This window comes from Meleagris gallopavo, chromosome 2 (assembly GCF_905368555.1).
Source record: "Meleagris gallopavo chromosome 2, MGAL_WU_HG_1.1, whole genome shotgun sequence".
NCBI lineage: Eukaryota > Metazoa > Chordata > Aves > Galliformes > Phasianidae > Meleagris > Meleagris gallopavo.
In genome coordinates, this window is record NC_139405.1 from 62,633,103 (window position 1) to 62,652,576 (window position 19,474).

The following is a 19,474-nucleotide window of genomic DNA, read 5'->3' on the forward strand; positions in this document are numbered from 1 at the left end:
AGTGGAGGAGAGAAAAAGCTAACTTTTGTCCAATGGCTGGGCTACAGATTGAAAAGTACTTATGTTTTAAATACAGATAAGAAAAAATAACCGAAAAATTGATACGAGACATGTTTCTTATATTATTTGTGTGCATGTCTTTTTACTTTTAGGAATTTCTGTGAATGTTTACCAGCAAGTTGTCTATTTTTCTGAGGGGAATTCCATCTGGATGAAAGGAGTTGTGGATATGTCTGATATATCTGACCTAACACTCTTTTATACTGGCTGGGGCAACATTACATCAATCTCAGTAGATTGGCTTTACCAGAGAATATACTTTGTCATGAATGAAAAGGTAATGCTCCGGGGCATTGTTAATTTCTTATTTCATTGAAACAAATCCTATAATTAATTTTAAATGAGAAATTCTGATTTGTAAGTATCATGCACAAAATATAATGACAGAAATAGATTCTAAACTTCAACCCACATATTCCAAGTTTTAAAAAGAAAAGAAAAAGAGGAATCAGGTCATATTTAAAGCAAGCAAGCTACAGAGAACTCTGACTCCTTGTCTAATTTTTCTCCTCAGGACAGAAAAAGCTTTCATTTCAACTGCTTTATTTTTGAGACAGACTTCATACCCAGCCTGTGCCCAAAACGAATGACTTTGCTCCTGTAACTTGTTTCTCCATCTACCTTGTTCAGTTCACACTCTTCTTCAGGAAGGTGGAGTGTGATCACTGCTCAGAGATTATAATACTCTTCACAGATAGCAAAAGAAGTTCAAGAAAGAAGGTATTTCATACTACTGATGACAGCTGAGGGTACAACTGCTTCAATCTGAACATGAGCCAGCAGTGTGCCCTTGCAGCTTTGAAGGCAAATGGTATTCTGGGCTCCATCAAAAGAGGGGTGGCCAGCAGGGGCAGGGAGGTGATTGTCCCCTCTACTCTGCTCTTGTGAAACCCCATCTGGAATACTGCATCCAAGTGTGGAGCCCCCAGTACAAAAAAGACAGGGAGCTGTTGGAGAGGGTCCAGAGGAGAGCCATGAAGATGATCAGGGGACTGGAGCACCTCCCCTATGAAGACAGGCTGGTCTTGTTCAGCCTGGAGAAAAGAAGGGTGCGGGGTGACCTCACTGCAGCCTTTCAGTACCTAAAGTGAGCCTACAGAGGGGATGGGAATCAACTCTTTGAAAGGGTAGATAACTGCAGGACGAGAGGAAATGGTTTTAAGTTGAGGGAGGGAAGATTTAGGTTGGATGTCAGAGGGAAGTTCTTTACAGAGAGAGTGGTGAGGTGCTGGAACAGGCTGCCCAAAGAGGTTGTGGATGCCCTGTCCCTGGAGGTGTTCAAGGCCAGATTGGATGGGGCCCTGGGCAGCCTGGTCTAACATTAAATGGGGAGGTTGATGGCCCTGCATGTGGCAGGGGGTTTGGAGATTCATGATCCTTGAGGTCCCTTCCAGTCCTGGCCATTCTGTGATTCTGTGATTCTGTGATGGCAGCCCTGCACCTGATTGCCTATTTGTAAAGCATCAGTTACATAATGGCCAGACTTTACATGTACCTTTGTGTTTCTCTAATGCACTAGGGACTAGAAAGCTGTTCTAGGTGGTCAGTGGGGTGTTTTATTTATTTATTTGCTTGTTTGTCTAATCTTTCACTTGCTGCTCATGGAGAGGGGAGCTGGAAGAGCAATAGTGAGACATTACAAATGCAGCTGCAGACAAACAGACTAAAAGCTGTTCAGAACTACCTGAAGTTACTGCAGCTTAGAGAAGTCCCTGTTACAGAAGTCCTATTCCTAGGACTGGAAAAACACTTTCTTCTCTGTTTTCCCTTCCCTACTAGATCATTTTCAAAGCATAGTCTTTCTAGTACTCCAGATTCAGTCTTTTCCCTCTGGGAAGATGACTGAGAGACAGTTTTCAGGGTAAGCTGTCATGAGTGCTTTTGTGCTTGTTACACTGAGTAGTAAGTTGGTGGGTGACAACACATAAGCTCAGAAGGCTTGTGGTTGGGTTCACCTTAAAGAATCTCAAGTCAGCTTGTTTGCTTGATTAGCAAATGCCCTACGCATCTCCAATTTCTCTTCTCATTCCCCAGATACATGTTTGTCAGTTAGAGAACTGCACAGCAGCTGAAGATGTCACTCCTCTTTATGTGACATCTCCTAGGAAGATTGTAGCTGATCCCTATAATGGGTAAGTGTCCTCCTTTCAGACCTTATTGTCAACAGTACTGTAAAACTCCCCTAATTTTCTTCAGTTCATTAGTCATCTGGTTCCTGTTTCAAACTCTTCCATTACCTAAACGAAAGTGCAATTAAATAAATAGCAAACTAGAAAACTTTTGGAACAAGGGTGACACTATGCTGTATTGTTTCTGCATTTACTTCACTAGGTTGTTAGAGGAGATTAGGTGTGTCCCATGTAGAAAATTGGTTTTTGAGTGTTCGATGCATTTACAAATACAAAGCTCTTTGCGTCTTAAATGTTCCTGATTAATACTTGAGGTATTGAAAAAGAATATTCTCTAGTAGTCTGCCAGCCAGATTCCCAGAAAGTAAAAAATGATGTGCTTAATTCTCCCAGAATGCATGTATGTATGTATATAGCACCAAAAGTATTTTGCTATTGTCTGTGTAAAGAGAGACACATCTCTGAGCTGTGAATGTATCTGTGGCTCATCTCAAAGCTCTTGCACTGTAGTTATTTGAGTCTGTTTTGCTCCATGGCCAGGTATATTTTCTGTCTTCTGGAAGATGGCATATACAGAGCAAACCTTCCACTCTTTCCTGAGACTGCCTCAGCAGCTTCACTAGTTGTGAGATCCCACACTTTGAGAGACTTCATGATCAACTTCCAGTCTAAGAGACTTATTTTCTTCAACAAAACAGAACAGGCCTTTGTGTCAGGTTTTCTTGATGGTTCAGAATTTCACACTCTGCGATCACACGTGCCACTTGATTACATGGAGAGCTTTGTTTATGAGGATAACATATTTACTGTCACAGATGGCCGGGCAGTCTTCCATGAGGAGATCTCGCAAGTGGAAAGTTCTAGCTTCAATGAGTATGTTGTAGATTGCAGTTTGGAATATCCAGAGTATTTTGGCTTTGGCAATTTGCTTTTCTATGCAGCATCAACACAGCCTTTTCCTTTACCAACTCTTCCTCGGCTTGTCACAGTGCTATTTGGATTAGATCAAGCAGTGATCAGCTGGAGTCCACCTGAACACGCTATTGGAACCAGTAAGTTCAGCTGTTATTTCCTGGAAGTCCAATCCTTTTCTTTCCAGAGGAAAAACATCCTAGTTTTCCTGTTCTTAATGTTGGGCTTTAGTGATTTCAAAAGCCAGGAAGTGTAGATTTACCTCAATTTGAAGAATTTAACTCAACATTTGCCAATAAAATAACTGAATGATCTGCATAAATTAATAAAACTTTATATTGGTGAATAGTTGTCCTTTCACTTGCAAGAGATTTTAACCAATATTCTATATTAAGTATGATATGGAGTGGCAGTAATGTTAGTTGATATCACACAGGAAACGCATGCCAGTGCATTGGCTTTAATCAGTGCCATGGTCTCTATCCTGTGTTCATGTGTATTTAAACAGTGCTATGGTTTAATCTGGCAGGCAGCTCAGCACTGCACAGCTGTTGTCTCACTCTCCCACTCCCAGTGGGATGGAGGAGAGAACTGGGAAATAAACAACAAAGTAGAACTTGTGGGTTGAGATAAAAAACTATTAAGACAGAAAAAGAAGATTTAAAAAAATAGTAACAATAATACACATATATACACACACAAAACAAGTGATTGCAATTGCTCACTACTCACTGACAAATGCCCAGACAGTCTACCAAGCAGAAACTGCCACCGTTGGCCAACTCCCCACAGATTTTTCAGTTTTTTTTTGTGTGATGTAATGTATTATGGAATACTCCTTTGACCACTGTAGATCAGCTGTCCTGGTTCCTGGTTAACACCAGAAAATTACGTGTTTGGAAAAATTTTGGTTCTTCCAACTTCATTCTTCATGGGGAATTGAGCCACTACTTTTTGTCACAGAGTGGAAAATATAAATTTTCAATTTATGTGTTTTCTAATTCCTCTCATACTGGCATTTTTTAAATGAGTCTCCAACGTACAGTTTTTTCAGAGAATGCGTATCTTCTCTCTGATGCACCTCACAGGTTGGTCTGCTTGGCAGAACTGGACCTATGATGTGAAAGTGTCGTCTCAAAGTCCTTCTGAGGAGGAATGGGTTGTCTCAAACATTACTAACACCAGGTTTACCGTGAAGGATCTGGTCAACTTCACAGAGTATGAGATGTCAGTCAGAGCTGTGTCTCCTGCTGGTGAAGGACCATGGTCAGAGCCATTTAGAGGCAAGACATTTGAAGAAGGTGAGAATTTCATTGTTACTCAAAAGGAATGAAGAATGATCTATGCATATATCTTTTCACCTGATGAGGCCCTGGCTTTGAGCAAAGACTGAAAAATGAGGGGCACAAAAAGGGTCTGTCTTGAAGACATTAAGAATTATAGGATAATTAAATTCACATTTAGTTAAAGTAGCAAGATTCTCAAACTGCAACAGGATTACATAGTATCTATTTATCAGTAATATTTATTTATATATAAGTATATATTTACTAATGCAAATATAATTCTTGAACATGCTTCTTGATACATGGAGGAAAGTCAAAAACAGTTATGTAAGGGGTGCTCTGTCCTCTGCAAAACACTTCCCTTAATAAAGTAGTTTGAGCAGTTTTTTAGGTATTAGTGACAGTTTATGGAAAAGTGTAGGCTCAGTAAAAGCTGAAAACTCTTGGTTTAGTGCAGAGGGAAATGGATGTGTGTATAATGTCTGAGATTAGTGTATTTCTGGAATGTATTTTAAAACCTAGTTCACATCCTAAAAACCTGTGTCTGAGTGGAAAAAAATTCAACTTAAGAGAGTGGGCTTGCACTTGAAATCTAGGATGATTATTGCTTGATTTCAGTCAGAAGCATCCAAATTTGCAGTAGTGGTTAGGTATCTAATAGGGTTTCAGAATATCTTGCTGTTCTGGGTCTGAAAGTGTCCTGAATTTCTGACTTAAATTATTGTATTTTCATGTCTGCCTTCTTTGTCCATTATTCTACAGGGCAAGACACTTTTAACTGTTTACTTCTGTAACTTTCCAGAAATAGGAACCTCATCTAAAATGATTAAATTACAAGTATGCATAATTGTTTATTAGTGTGTACAACCTCAGTTTTCTTCCTTTACAAGCTGAAGAAGAACCATACATACTGGCAGTAGGGACAGAAGGGCTCTGGAAACAGCGGCTAGATAGCTACGGGCAAGGAGAATTCCTCCATCCTGATATTAGAAATATTTCAGGTAAATACTATGCAAACTGGATGCTGCTGCACACCACTGTTATAAGGTCTTCATAAATTTCATCAACAGAACTGAAAGGCAAGAGTTTCCATTGCAGCACTGCAGTCTTGAATGTGCAGTGAAACAGCTTCACTGGAGCCAAGCCATTGAGTACATCCTCTTTCTTCTGCCTTGTGGGTCAAATTAGTCCTCAGTGAAACCCTACTGATGTCATCATGGTTACAGCAGAGCTGAAATCAACTCTCTGAACCAAAGGGTTGTGCCTCCAGCATCCTGATAGTTGTCATATTTCTATAATCATCATGATGATATATGTAAAAATGTGTGATTTCTACAAGAAAGTTCTTATCTTCATGTTAACTAAGCCTAACTGTTCATTTGTATTTATTTTTAAAATGTGGAGTGTCTGATTTAATTTTACCTATCTGTATATATATATATTTTATGTGCTTGTGAAATACTAAACATCTTCCCTTTTTCCTTCAAGACCTCGACTGGTATAATGACACTCTATATTGGAGTAATTCCATGGGGAAAGTTCAGACCTGGTTGATGAATAAGAAAGAGGGTACCATTGAGAATGCTTGTGTGCCTGACATCAAAAATGCAAGAATGCTGGCCTTTGATTGGCTGGGACAATGCTTGTATTGGGCTGGCAAAGCAAATACGGTAGGGTAGAGTTGCACTTTAAAAAATAAAAATTAAAAATTGAAGTCAATATTAAAATCGTAGAACAATATTTGGGTAGAGCGATATTTAGTTCTTGCAATCAGAGTTGTATTTGCTACTGTAAAGAGGCCTTTGCTACATGATTTTCCAGAGTTATAAAAAAGCTTGGGGCAAAATGTTCATAAATATTGCCTAATGGAGAATACTGTTTTTTTTTGTGCAAAATTAATAAATCAAATATGCTATCAACAGTTTTGTAGGATTCAGCATTGTAAAAATGAGTGAAGACAGTGAAAAAGGAGGCTGCCAAGTCCATTCCATCTAGGAAGGATGGACTTTATTTTAAACTTTATATATGTAGCAAATTTGGCATGATTTGTTTACACAAAAAATTTCAAGTTAGGCTTCTGTACTGTGATATTTTTCAGAACATTGCAGTTAAAAAATAATTACAATTGCACTTTGTACACTCTCATATCAGGAACATTGACATGTGAATTATTTAAAAGGTAGTTGACTTCAAAATTGCAGTGCTAATTTATGCAGTGCTGTCAAATTATGCCTTTCATTTCTTCTAAGTGCAAAGTCAGAAGCTGTTTTAAATACTGGAGCTAGAAGGCCAGATTTCACACTGTGTTGCACCCTCATTTACACTCGTGATAGTGAGTAAGAAGCGGGAGAGAAACTCTGTCAGACAGAAGGCTGCTGAAACTCAGAAAGCTGAGGGGTATAAATATTTCAGCCTTTTCTTTTGTTAATATCTGGCAAACATTAACTAATGATTTTGCCTTGCTCTTCTTGCACTTTGAACGCAAAATCTTAGACTTTGAAGCCTTAGGCTTGCATAAACTTGTAATAAATGGCAGTGGGAAAGTCACTGAATTGATCATGGATGATAATGTAGGTGTGATGCTAAAAGCAATTCTTTTATCCCTAGATATACAGAAAACCACTGCTAGGAGGCCATATGGATGTTGTGGCTCATGTTGTATATGTAGTGAAGGATCTAGTGGTGGATTCAGTGAATGGCTATTTGTATTGGGCCACAACATATACAGTGGAGAGTGCAAGACTGAATGGAGAGGAGTACCTTATATTACAAGAGCATCTACAGTTTTCTGGCAAGCAGGTGACTACTGGCTTTATTTATTCATTTTTATTTTTAATGTGTTTTAGTGATTTCCCTTGAGTATAGTCAATGTTCATGATTGTTACAACCACCACGTTAAAATCAGAAGAAAATCATGCCTTTCTTACAGTATTGTTTTGTCATTTTGAGAGCAGGGTAAGAATTACATCGTGTAATACCCATACTGTGACTCTGTTGATTCTGCTACTGCTGTGCCTTTGAGGATGCCAAACCTCACACTGGCAATCCCCATCCTGACTGCTCCTGCTCCTTGCATGACCAGAAGAACAAGGCCTGTGTTTTGGGGACCCTGTATCTTCAATATCTCTTCCTTTTCCCAGTCTTCCCTTTCTCATTTTGCCCCACTCAGCTGCAGGCTTGGCCCCAGCTTGGCACACCTACCTTTGCTGCATCCTCTTGAGAAGTTCCTGGTGGCTGAGAAGAGACTGTTGCAGAGGAGGGTGACTCTTCTGGGAGGAGGGAAGGAGCTTTTTATAAGAGTGAGAAAAGCTAATTTAAGGGTGAAGAAGAGGATGGGAGTTGTTTAGCTACATTAGGGTGGATAATGCATTTGATGAAGGCATAAGCTGGTGGAGTGAAGAGACGCTCATAAAAGACCTTGCAAATTGTGGGTGCCTATTAACTCCCCTCTTTCCTAACTGGATCCCATCTGATGTGCTCTGAGAGAGCTCTGTGCTCTTCCCAGACAGCTTCTGTCTCCCTGCTGGCCTCTTCAGATCTTTCTTCTCCGCTCACCCTTCTCTAATGTCACATCAAGACTTTTAAGGGCTCAATTCACTATTGGTTCTTCACAGACCATCCTTGCTTTCTCTAGACCTATCTTGATGCTGCCATCATGTGGGGTTTGCCATGCCAGGGACTTGTCCTCGTTCTTGCAAGAGGGATTCAGAGTTGCCAGTGCAGCCAAGGAAGGAACTCAGATTGAATGTTTACCTTATGAATGGATCTGCCAGAGTCTTTGCAAGTGCATATATATACTTTCTTCCTTTCATTCCCTCTCTTCTTCTTCCTATGTGTAGCTGAGATATAAGTGATAGATGACCCAGTTTCCTGGCAGAAAGTCCTTTTATTGCTACAGTGGGGACAGGAGGAGTCTGGGAGTCAGTATTATGGTAAATGCAGAATTGGTGAAGTATGTAGGGTTTGCTGAACATTTGAGTGTCTCCTAGGAAGTCAGACTGAGTGACCATACTCTCTATTGCAGTTCATTAAATCTTTGGAATATATCTCAAAGAAAAGCTGAATGATCCTCTCTTCCAACCACAGGCTATGTGGGGTTTCACTCTATCCAAAGTACTGGGGTAAGGCATAATTTGACTGCTACCGAAGACATCTTCTCAGATCCATTATTGCTGCAAAAGCTTTAAAGCACATCTTTTCCTAAAAAAGCCTTTTAAAAAAATTCCATCTGTCCAACAAGTTTTGTTCCTGTTTTTAACTAAAGACAGGTTCTCTATTAAAGAGAAACTGAAACTCTGGAGATCTATGTTTCCTGACTAGCCTTGTATTATTCCCCAGAACATTTCAACCTCCTTCTGTAAGAGGAGAAGAGACTGGTGTTTCCTAGATTTAAAAACAAACAAAAAAACCAGACAATTAAAAAAAAAAAAAAAGCCCCACAACAATGCAGGTGCAAAACAAAAAAAATCCACACCTTATACCTAGGTTTTATTTAGTCTCTGAAAGGCGATTAATGCTTGGAAAGGCCAGCTGGTCTCATGAGTCTTGGCTGCATTCAAGCTGAGAGGGTGTTTGTTGGGGAGAGGAAACCTGGTTCTAGTGTGGCACATGGTTAATGTGTAAATCTGAACACACATGTAGAGAAAGATGCCTCCACAGAGACTGGCTAGTATGGACTGTCTTCATGTACGAATGTCATACAACCTCAATAGCACATGTACACTTCTCATGTGTCTTCTGGCTGATGTGTTGTGACAACTTGCCTTTTAGCCTAAGTGACAAAAGTTACCTTCCCCTTCTCTTTTGATTTATGGCCTGTTTCTCTGAATCACCTCATTCTAACCTCACATTTCTTGTTCTCATCTTCAGAGCCCTTGGCAGCAGTAAGACTGCCTGTCTGTTGCTGTCATTTTTTTCTGCACCTTTCTCTGTGTCAGTGATACCAGCCTTCAACCTTCCACTTATTCACACTTCCTACAGACAAATATCTCCTGCTTCTGTGCTGCCCCTACTCTGTGCACTGACTTCCTGAACTCAGCCTCCTGCTGTGATGAACACAGGAAAAACGCCAAGTAAAAAATACCTAAAGGGAGCAGTGACCAATTGTAACTGATGGATGATTATTTATTAAAATGAAACCTGGAATAAGTTCATCAAAAAGGCAGTACAATATTGCTTGGTGGAGAAGTTACTGAGCTGGTTGTCACTGTCCTATATAAGTATGCAAATATGTGTTTTTACAAGTAATAATGTGTATCTTCCTGAAGCAGTAGAGCCCTTTATCATGAAAAGAATACCTTCTCAATATTAAAACACAGGCGTACTAGATAATGGCTGTTATGCAACAGTTGGAGCATGCTTTCTACATAAGCGTTTCTTTCTGGAACTTACTCATTTCTTCTCTGATGAAGAATTGCTGTTGAGCTGGTCAGTACAGCAGTATATAGCTGCACCTCTTTTAGCATGAAATGTGAGTAATGAGACTAGAAGATCACTACTGTGGTGACAATAGATGTCCTGAACAAGTATGAAAGCAGAGTTTGAAAGTCCTTGGGCAGGAACTAGATCTCTTTATGGCAATTATTTTATTTTGCAATCAGTTTCGCTGCTTAGCTGGTGTGCATTGGTATAGTTTGATGGATCTTGGCAGAGCTACTCTGGCTTGTTACTATTTAGGATCTGGCCCAGAATATTCAAAGCACTTAAGTAGTTTACACTGTACAATATGTCTGGGACAAAATAAATTTGTAGGGAGTAGCAAAAATCACTTTATGCACAAAGGGCCAGGACCCTCTAGATCTTGCCTTTTAATATTGCTAGTCAAGAGGATTTCAAGTAGCTACACTAATTTTACACCTTGTGATGTGAAATTACTTTGCATGGTCACAACTACATATCATGCCCAGTAACTCCCATGAAATGGAAAAAGTCTGTTTTTGAAGCAGAAGGGAAGGGTGGTGTTAAATTACCACCTAACCCCTGAATATGAATAGTACATACAAATATTTATTTCCTTTTTATTACTGGCGATACTGGGACCAGAAGAAAGAATATGGTCTTGCCTGTGGGAAAATCTAATAGTTGTAGAAAGAAAAGATTGAGATGTTTCAAAAACTGTGGTAGATTCAGGAATATGTAATTCAGTGACACAGATGGAAGAATAGGTATATGTTATAAAATATAATGCTCTTGGTTAAATATGCACTAGGGCACATACATACTGTGAGGTATTTTTAACAACAACAGGAGCAATCATTCAAACCTTGATTTCTTGACATACAGTGTCAACAGAAATGTGTCAAGAATGTGATTACATAAGGACAAACAGACAACGAAGTGATATAGCATTTGCTTTCCTGTCATCATCTTGTGGTTTATTAATGAAGAGTTAAAAAAAAAAAAAAGGTGCTCCATTTACATTCATAATGAAAGTCTAACCTTATAAAAGAAGAGCTACAACTAGTTCTTGGGTGCAAAATTTGAGTGCAGGAAAACAAGCTCAGAAAGGCCTCTAACCACTTGTAAGCTGTGCTAATGATGTGGCATAGGCTGAACTTGATAACATGTAGCAGACGGACTTGGTGGAAGCAAATTCTTTGTCACTCACAGAACAGACTACTAAATGACTGATTTCTATTATTTTGCACATAGTGTTGAATTTATTTTTTATTGCAAAAATTAGAAAGCTTTATTTTGAATATTAAATCCCATTTAAAAGTCCTGCACCTGACTTAAATGAAGGTGGAATATTGAAATAAAGAATAGTAGGATTGCTTAATTTTTGCCCTGAATCTTATTTAATAATACATAATTTACTAAAATGTAAACATTTGAATTTCCCATTTAACTGAATACAGCCATTAAAAAATGCATGTATTTTACAGAAGTGCAACACATTAAATATTCTATGCCTAAAATCAAAGCTAGAAAACAAAGGCAGAAGATCTGAAACACTTCTTTCAAAAAGCGGTTCTGATTTTCAGACTGAATATCAACCATCTGTTTCAGACAAAGAATATTAAAATACCAGAGGTGTTTTGGAAATGTTGATAGGTTGTTTCACTAATCACTTGATACATTATTGCCATAAATCCGAAGCACTCAAATGCTGCAGGAATGAATGCTGTGACAGACGCTCATAAAATGCAATCTAAAAGTCACCAGCTGCTATAAATAAGTGCCCACAAAGGAGGTGATCGTTTTCTAGCATTACCTCTTTTCATATTAGAATAAATATTCATGCTAATAATGTTATTTTTGTCAACAAAGAGCTACACAGAATGCTGTCTGCACAACGTTGATGATCAAAGGCTTCTACCACAGAAGTGTAAGTGTATACAAATTGCTCTTTGAACTTTTTGTTTCTTAGGTGGTTGGTTTAGCTTTGGATCTCACCTCTGGTTTTCTTTACTGGCTTGTGCAAGATAGTCTGTGTCTAAACCTATACAGAATTTCTATTTGCAAAGAAAGGTAAGTGAATAGTACAGGTGAGAAACTATTTTTATCTTTTTTTTTTTTTCTTTGTAGTATTCTCTTTAAAAGAAGATCGTCCAGTGCTGAGTGCTCTAGTTTCTAATTACACTGTAAGAAGAGTTGATGATCACACGCAGATAATAGAAAACTATATGTTGAGATAGCTGTTAACACAGTTGTACAGTAAGAGAAACACAATAGGGGATGCTCAACAGAAGTGAGGTCATGCTCATTGATTTTTAGACTTAGCTTTGGGAAATAATCAGTATTAATTGTCAGGTTTACCTTGGTATTTACAACACCTGATGGCTTGCAAGTGACTAGATCTGCACTTGTTCATCTTGCATGGAGTTTAAGATTTGAAGTGACACTACTTTCTTTCCTGAGCAATCAGTGTGCAGTAGGCTTTCCTCTTGATCATCCTGAATAAGAAACAACTTCATTGTTCCTGAAAGGCAGTTCAAAAAACAAAACAAAATAGAACAAAACTGTGTTTATATGTGAACTAAAGTGTGTGTTGATAAGACCTTGAGATAAATTATGTTTTTACATATGGGCCACCCACATCATAAAGAAACTATTTAGCAGGGTTGATTAGTGGTAGCTCATGAAAAGATATTTTTGCTCCTTTTCATATGGAGAGTGTTACCTTTTAACAAGCAGGAGATTGTACCTCTTAGATAGAAGAGTATCTGTATTTACATATGTTTGTAATATTGCAAGCTGGCTTTGAGTGGAATCAACTGAATTTTCTGATTGATTTTATACTCACTGTCATTAATGGTAAACATTTAAGGAATCAAAACGTGTTGATTAGTTTTAAGTAGAACATGCATCTCCACTGGGAACAAATTGGCAGTTTTGAATCATCATCTCTGGCATGCCAGAGCTGAGAGATTAGAAGTAACCCATCCTAATAGACCTGATGGTGTGTCAAAGATTTTCCAAATTTGCTTTGGATAGCATATGTTTAAGTCGAGAGACATTTCTAAGACGGTAAAATGACACCTCCTACAATATATTTAATCTCTTACTGAGAAGATAAATTGGGATTCAAAAAGGACCTGTAAATTTTGGCACGAAGAAGACAAATTAAATTATCAGTGACATCAATGGAGGAAAATGTTAATAGACTTTAATAAATAATGGAAAGTTATCAAGGAAACTAACAGGGTCAAATTCATCTGGGAACCTGTTCTGATGTAATAGAATGAATCTCAGGCTATGAAGTGCTTTAAGTGGGATGGCTGAGAGACGGTGGGCTGATTTTTTGAAACAGTCAATTTTCTACATCCATATATCAGAATATTAAACCACTTTAGAATTGTTTTTTAATGAAATCAAAGGAATGAGGGATTTGTTTTGCGGGTGATCCTCCAATGTGCTATTCTAGAGAGTGTTGTGCTGTAGAGAACTTGAAAAGTTTTTGATTTGTTTTCTTGTCTCCTACATGAGTAGTAAAAAACTGAATGATGAGAAATTTATTAATTTGTAAAACATTGCATAAATGCTGTTCTCATTACTCTGTGTGTTTGTTGATTTCATATATGTTTTTGCAGTTGTGGTAATGTCATAGTGACAGAATTCTCAGGATGGAGTATTTCAGAAGTATCTCAGAATGCACTTCAGTACTACAGTGGTCGTCTGTTCTGGATTAATAGGCTTAAATTCATTACAACTCAGGAAGTCAACCAGAGTGTTAGTATTCCCTTTTCAGAACCAGCTGAGTTTGCAGCCTTTACCCTTGTTCACACATCACTTAAACCTCTGCCAGGTACTTCATTTTCTTAATCTAAACCCCTCAATAGAAGTATTCCCTCTCATTTCCCACTCTTAAAATTATGCATCCGTTTAGCTAAAGATAAGAACAACAGCAACTTGATAATAAATATACTAGGCTATAACTGGATAATGTGCAATTAGAAAAGATGATGACTATGGCTAAAAAGAATACATAATGTTATTATTCATAGACCATTGTTTCCATCTGGTGATAAATTATGGGTTTGTTTGTAATAACTTAAAGTTTTAAGTCTGGTTTTAGACTCTACTTATTGATAATATTCTTTACATTTCTTTCATTATTTCCTCTCTTCATGAGCAGGAAATTTCTCTTTTACACCAAAAGTCATTCCAAATTCAGTACCAGAATCTTCTTTCAAGATAAAGGGAAATTCTTCAAGTTTTCACATCATTTGGAGTGCTTCCACAGATGTGCAGTGGGGAACTGTCTTTTACTGCGTGGGATCAAATGTTCTACAAATGAGGGTATTCAGTCAATCCCTCCTTATTATCTACATTTACCATTTGCTCTAGCTTTGTCTACTTTTAAACAGATCCACAGTTTATTTCTTCTCCAGAATTTAGGAGTTGATTAAGCAACCAAAGTAAATACAAAGCAAATACAAAGTAAGCTGTTCTGTTTCTCCACCACTGAGGCCAGCACTGGAGGAACACGGGTTTAACAATAGCTCTGGACTAGCTGCTGGAGTGTGAAGTGGCAGCTGAGGAGTTACCAGGGCCCAAAGATGTGTGAGAAAAACTTTCACAGTATCTTAAAGACAGAAGTATCCTCCGAGATGCTAGTGGAAAAGCCTTTGACTGAATGTGAGATCTAGCTTTCATCCACACTGCATTTCAGTACATTTGGCAAGCTGTACTTTAAATTCAAAGGGCAGATTGCTAGCAGATTGCTGTGCATTATGACAAGAGTTGATAAAACAACGATCACTCAGGAGAAGCAGTTCTGTCCTGGTTTAGCTGACCAACTTGGAGAGGAGAATTTAGAAAACAGAATACCTTTTTTGTTTATTTTATTTTATTTTATTTTATTTTATTTTATTTTATTTTATTTTATTTTATTTCTATTTTACTTGTTCACAGTCTTTGGAGAGTGAACGGTGCCTCCATCCTCATGACCTGACAGTTCCATCCTACAAAGTTGATTGGCTGGAACCATTTGCACTCTTTGATTTTAGTGTGACTCCATACACATATTGGGGCAAGGCGCCAACAACATCTGTGTACCTTCGAGCCCCTGAAGGAGGTACATGCATTTCATATCCTAGTCATAACCTGCAGTGAGTACTGGAACAAGGTCTGTGTCAGGATGTGGAACCCTGTCTAGAGTGGAATGAGCAGCTCCCAGAGCTGCTCATTCCCATAGGCAGAATTGTAAGGACACATTCCTGAATATCTTTGCTTGGAGAAGTGAAGGCTCCGGGAGACCTCATTGAGGCCTTCCAGTGCTTGAAGGGAGCATATCAACAGGAAGGGGAACGGCTGTTTACATACGTGGATAGTGATAGGACAAGGGGGAATGGTTTTAAACTGAGACGGGGAGATTTAAGTTAGATTAGGAAGAAGTTTTTCACTCAGAGGGTGGTGACACACTGGAACAGGTTGCCCAAGGAAGTTGTGAATGCCCCATCCCTGCACATTCAAGGCCAGGCTGGATGTGGCTCTAGGCAGCCTGATCTGGTGGTTGGCGACCCTGCACATAGCAGGGGGTTGAAACTAGATGATCACTGTGGTCCTTTTCAACCCTGGCCATTCTATGAGTCTATGATTAGTCCAGAGGAGATGAGTCTCTGAACCAGACCCCAGGGTTTTTGAATCTCTCAAAGCAGTCTGATTTAAAGAGGCAAATTTTGCCAAGCCATTTTCCATCGCATACTTCGAATTAAAATAACCCAGGACATTCCATGGTTCTATGATCTTTGGCAATTATCTGTTCCACACATAAATGCACTCTGTTGTAGTAAGAAAATTTGGAGGAGTAAGAGTGTGACCATAAACCCACCATGTGCCCCCATGACTATGAGTAATACAGAGAAATTGAGATCTATTATAATGATCATCAAAGGCTGCATGTGATATATCAACCACTTATTAAGTTTTTAATAAATGTTATGCACTGTTTAATTGCATAACATTTTGCCCTGATGTAGGTTAAAGTTAAGACACCTAACATATAATGCTGAATAACTGGTGCATTGAGAAAGCTTATGAGGTGCAGTAGGATTTGAAGAGAATAGGAGAGGGAATAGGGCTCATTCTGTATTTCTGTATTGTGATATTCATGCCACTCCACAGTAAGCTACAGAATTTTACTAAATAGATATTTCCCAATCTGAGAGCAGGAGTGTATTTACCTGTATCTTTATCTGTATTTATATGTATCTTTATCAGATACATAACTGTTGATGAAAGACAGAAAGAAATTTCTGGGAAGTTTTGGACATCTAACTAACAACTCTCTACTTGCTATCTGTATCTGCCAACATTAAGGCTGTCAAGCTCAGAAGCAAAACTACAAGTATTAATTACAAGGTGCAGGCTCTGTTTTCATGTAAGTGTTTCACTGTGTTTTTTATTTTTTATGCAGTTCCTTCAGCCCCTGCAAACCCTAGAATATATGTGTTGCATAATAACATACATGAAGGTGAAGAGAAAGTCCTTGTGGAGTTCAGATGGGACAAACCTGAAATGGACAATGGAGTATTAACACAATTCAGAGTTTACTATCAACTGTTGTATCAGAGCGGTGCTGCTGACACTCTCATGGAGTGGAATGTGAGCGATGTCAAACCCACTGTATTGCTCTTTTCAATCAGAGATGTGCTTCCTAGGCTCACAGTAAGGTTTCAGGTATGAAAAAATTACTGAGCTTATTTCAGATGTTATCAGTGCATCTTGATGTATCTGTCTAGGAGATGGTGTAAGGCTTGGTTCAAGAATTTGTGGCTTTTGCTTTTGAAGCCTGCTGCTTCACTGACTCACCCTCAAACAGCTAGCTTAGCCTTTCTTTATGTTGCATTTTTTGTTAAAAGACTGCAAAGCTGGAAAGCAATACTGCATTATAAATACAAGGACTTACTTAATATCCATAATAAAAGATTTTCATATTAAAACTTGTTAGGAGGTCACATTTCTGTCATGATAAAAGGCTTAAAACATAATGAAAGACAAATTAGGAGCATGGAAGTGTGTAATAGGCTGGCTATGAGTCAGAAGAATGCTGTGTTGCTTGAAATATCAACAGTAGGAAAGTACTTCATCCGGGGGAAGGAGACAAGACTGCCTGGCTTTCATTGTATCCAGTTGATAAATGCAGTATGAATTGTCACCCTCTAGGCCATGTCTTAAAATTTTCCTGATAGTCATGGTAAAAATCTCAGTGTAGACTTTGAACTAACCAGCACAGCCTTTGTCAAGAAGAACACATGCACACATCCCTTGCTGAGCAGTCAGGGGGCCTGATTGTCATTTTGTCATCAATTGTGATATTCTATACTGCATTATTTTATGCTGCTGTTTAATGTACAGAACAATTTCCTGTCTCACAGGTGCAAGCTTTTACATCTGTGGGCCCAGGACCTATGTCTGATGTAGTACAGAGGAATTCATCAGGTATGGATGACTTAGATGTTGGTTTATGGTTTCTGTGTAATAGCTGGTGTACTGAACAATACAGGTATTTGGTAATAAATAGTCCCTTAAACACGGGTGATGTTTGTTCCACACTGTGGTAGACACCACAGAGGAAGAGATCGCAGCTTTAAATGGGAAATTACTGACACATTTCTTATAATTAGCTTAAATTTTGGGAATTGCAAGTCTTTTCTCAGAACTATGCTAGATTAATTTTTCTAAGCAGTGTCAGGATAGCGTGGAATGGTAGTCTTCAATCTGTTATCTGCATAAAACTACAGTAATATATGTTGTTTATAAGTGGGCTGTGAAAGGTATCCAAGAAAGTTAGAGATCTATTAGGGATGGTAGATTATTTCTAATTGGGCTATGAAAAGTAATTAAGAGAGCAAATATGTTTTTACTTGGCTTAAAGTTCTTAGCTAAGCATCCACAGTGCCACTGAAAAATATTTATAAGTTTGTATGTGATAACAAAAACGCAACATCAATCTGTGTATCTGATTATTTATTTGTTTATTTATTTATATATTTATTTATTTACTATGGCATTTAATTAAATATACCTTGTAGAAGGCCATTTTTATTTTGTACTTGCTTTATGTTGTATGTTGTGAATGACTGCTGTTGCATAAAATGCTTTGTGTAAATTCTGCTGTGCCTTTTCTTTCCAGAGTTTTTCCCTGTCCCAAATCTTATAACTTCTTCCTTCAACAAGTTGTTTCTTACTGACATAGACAATAATCATACCATATGGGAAGTTCTAACAAATACAAATATAAAGGATATCTGTTATACTGCTAATGATGACAAAGTGTATTACATCCTAGAAGACTCTCTTTTTCTTCTGAGTGTACAGAGTACTTCAGAGTCTCAGGTATTACTTTGTACCTTCAGTTGATTTAAATAATCTAGGAAAATGTGGTCATTATTGTCATTATTTTGGGCCTAATGTTTTTGAAGAAGTCAAAACACAATGTTGAAAACAGAAAGAAAAAGCAGCATGATAGCAAATTACATTTATTGGTAGAATTCTAGAATCATAGAATCATAGAATGGTTTGTGTTGGAATGGATTTTTAAGATCACTTAATTCCAAACCTCTGCTATAGGCACGGACACCTCCCTCTAGACCAAGTTGCTCAAAGCCCCATCCAGCCTGGCCTCAAACACCTCCAGGGTGTGTCCACAACTTTGCCAGGCAACCTCTTCCAGTGTCTCACTACCTTCACAGTAAAGAACTTCTTCCTAATATCAAGTGTAAATCCACTCTCTTCCAGTTTAAAGCCACTTCCCTTCATCCTGTCACTACATGCCCTCATAAAATGTCCCTCCTTAGTTTTTCTGTAGGTCCCAGACAGGTACTGGAAGGCTGGTATAAGGTCTCCCTCGAGCCTTCTGCAGGATGAAGAGCTCCAACTCTCAGCCTTGTAGGGGAGTTGCTCCAGCCCTCTGATCATCTTCATGGCCCTCCTCTAGACCCGCTCCAATAACTCAATGTCCTTGTGTTGGAGGCCCCAGAACTGGATGCAGTACTTCAGGTGGGGTCTCATGAGAGCAGAGGAGCAGAATCACTTCACTTTACCTGCTGTTCACACTACTATCAATGCAGCCCAGGACACTGTTGGCCTTCTGGGCTGCAAATGCAGTGGGGGAAGGCTGAAGTGGAAAGATACAACTTTCTTAATGACTATCAGTTCATATGAGATTCTCCTATGGAAGAGATACAACTGGCCATTTCTAAACATACAATGCGAATATGTATAATATAATAAAATTGAAACTTCCAATTTTTTTGGTCATCTATAGCAATTGGAAGAGTCCTGAATATGCCATTGGTAAATTTTTCCTATTAAACATGTATGATTTTACCAACATCTGCTTTGTTCACAAGGTATTTCAACAAGTATTTAATTTCAAATTCACACTATTACATATATATTTTTTTGTATCAAACAAAGTTTAATTTCATTTGATTGCTTTCGAATTTTAAGCAGAAGCAATGATTGATGTTAGTGAGACAACAGTTTTTATTTGTATAAAGATATTAGAAACTTTATCCCACCTGTTTATATTTTGACTTCTACTTTCCAAGTAGAAATGATTTGGGAAGCCAATCTGATTTCCTAGTACCTAGCATCAGGTGGGAAAATTCTGCTCTTAAGATTCTATTTTATTTTTTC

At 38.3% G+C, this 19,474-nt stretch overlaps 1 protein-coding gene across 2 annotated transcripts in view; it reads left to right on the forward strand.

The window, feature by feature from the left end:
* The window catches only part of ROS1 (ROS proto-oncogene 1, receptor tyrosine kinase), a 74,488-nt gene that overhangs the window by 14,637 nt on the left and 40,377 nt on the right, over positions 1 to 19,474 (forward strand). For both annotated transcript variants that reach the window (XM_085217421.1, XM_010707442.4), the window contains 14 exons: positions 153 to 337; positions 2,095 to 2,192; positions 2,730 to 3,241; positions 4,190 to 4,402; positions 5,278 to 5,388; positions 5,876 to 6,057; positions 6,995 to 7,186; positions 11,757 to 11,857; positions 13,420 to 13,634; positions 13,965 to 14,128; positions 14,744 to 14,906; positions 16,248 to 16,510; positions 17,209 to 17,272; positions 17,967 to 18,169. In XM_085217421.1, coding sequence (XP_085073547.1) covers positions 153 to 337; positions 2,095 to 2,192; positions 2,730 to 3,241; positions 4,190 to 4,402; positions 5,278 to 5,388; positions 5,876 to 6,057; positions 6,995 to 7,186; positions 11,757 to 11,857; positions 13,420 to 13,634; positions 13,965 to 14,128; positions 14,744 to 14,906; positions 16,248 to 16,510; positions 17,209 to 17,272; positions 17,967 to 18,169 — 2,666 coding nt within the window. The remainder of the gene's footprint in view (positions 1 to 152; positions 338 to 2,094; positions 2,193 to 2,729; positions 3,242 to 4,189; positions 4,403 to 5,277; positions 5,389 to 5,875; positions 6,058 to 6,994; positions 7,187 to 11,756; positions 11,858 to 13,419; positions 13,635 to 13,964; positions 14,129 to 14,743; positions 14,907 to 16,247; positions 16,511 to 17,208; positions 17,273 to 17,966; positions 18,170 to 19,474) is intronic.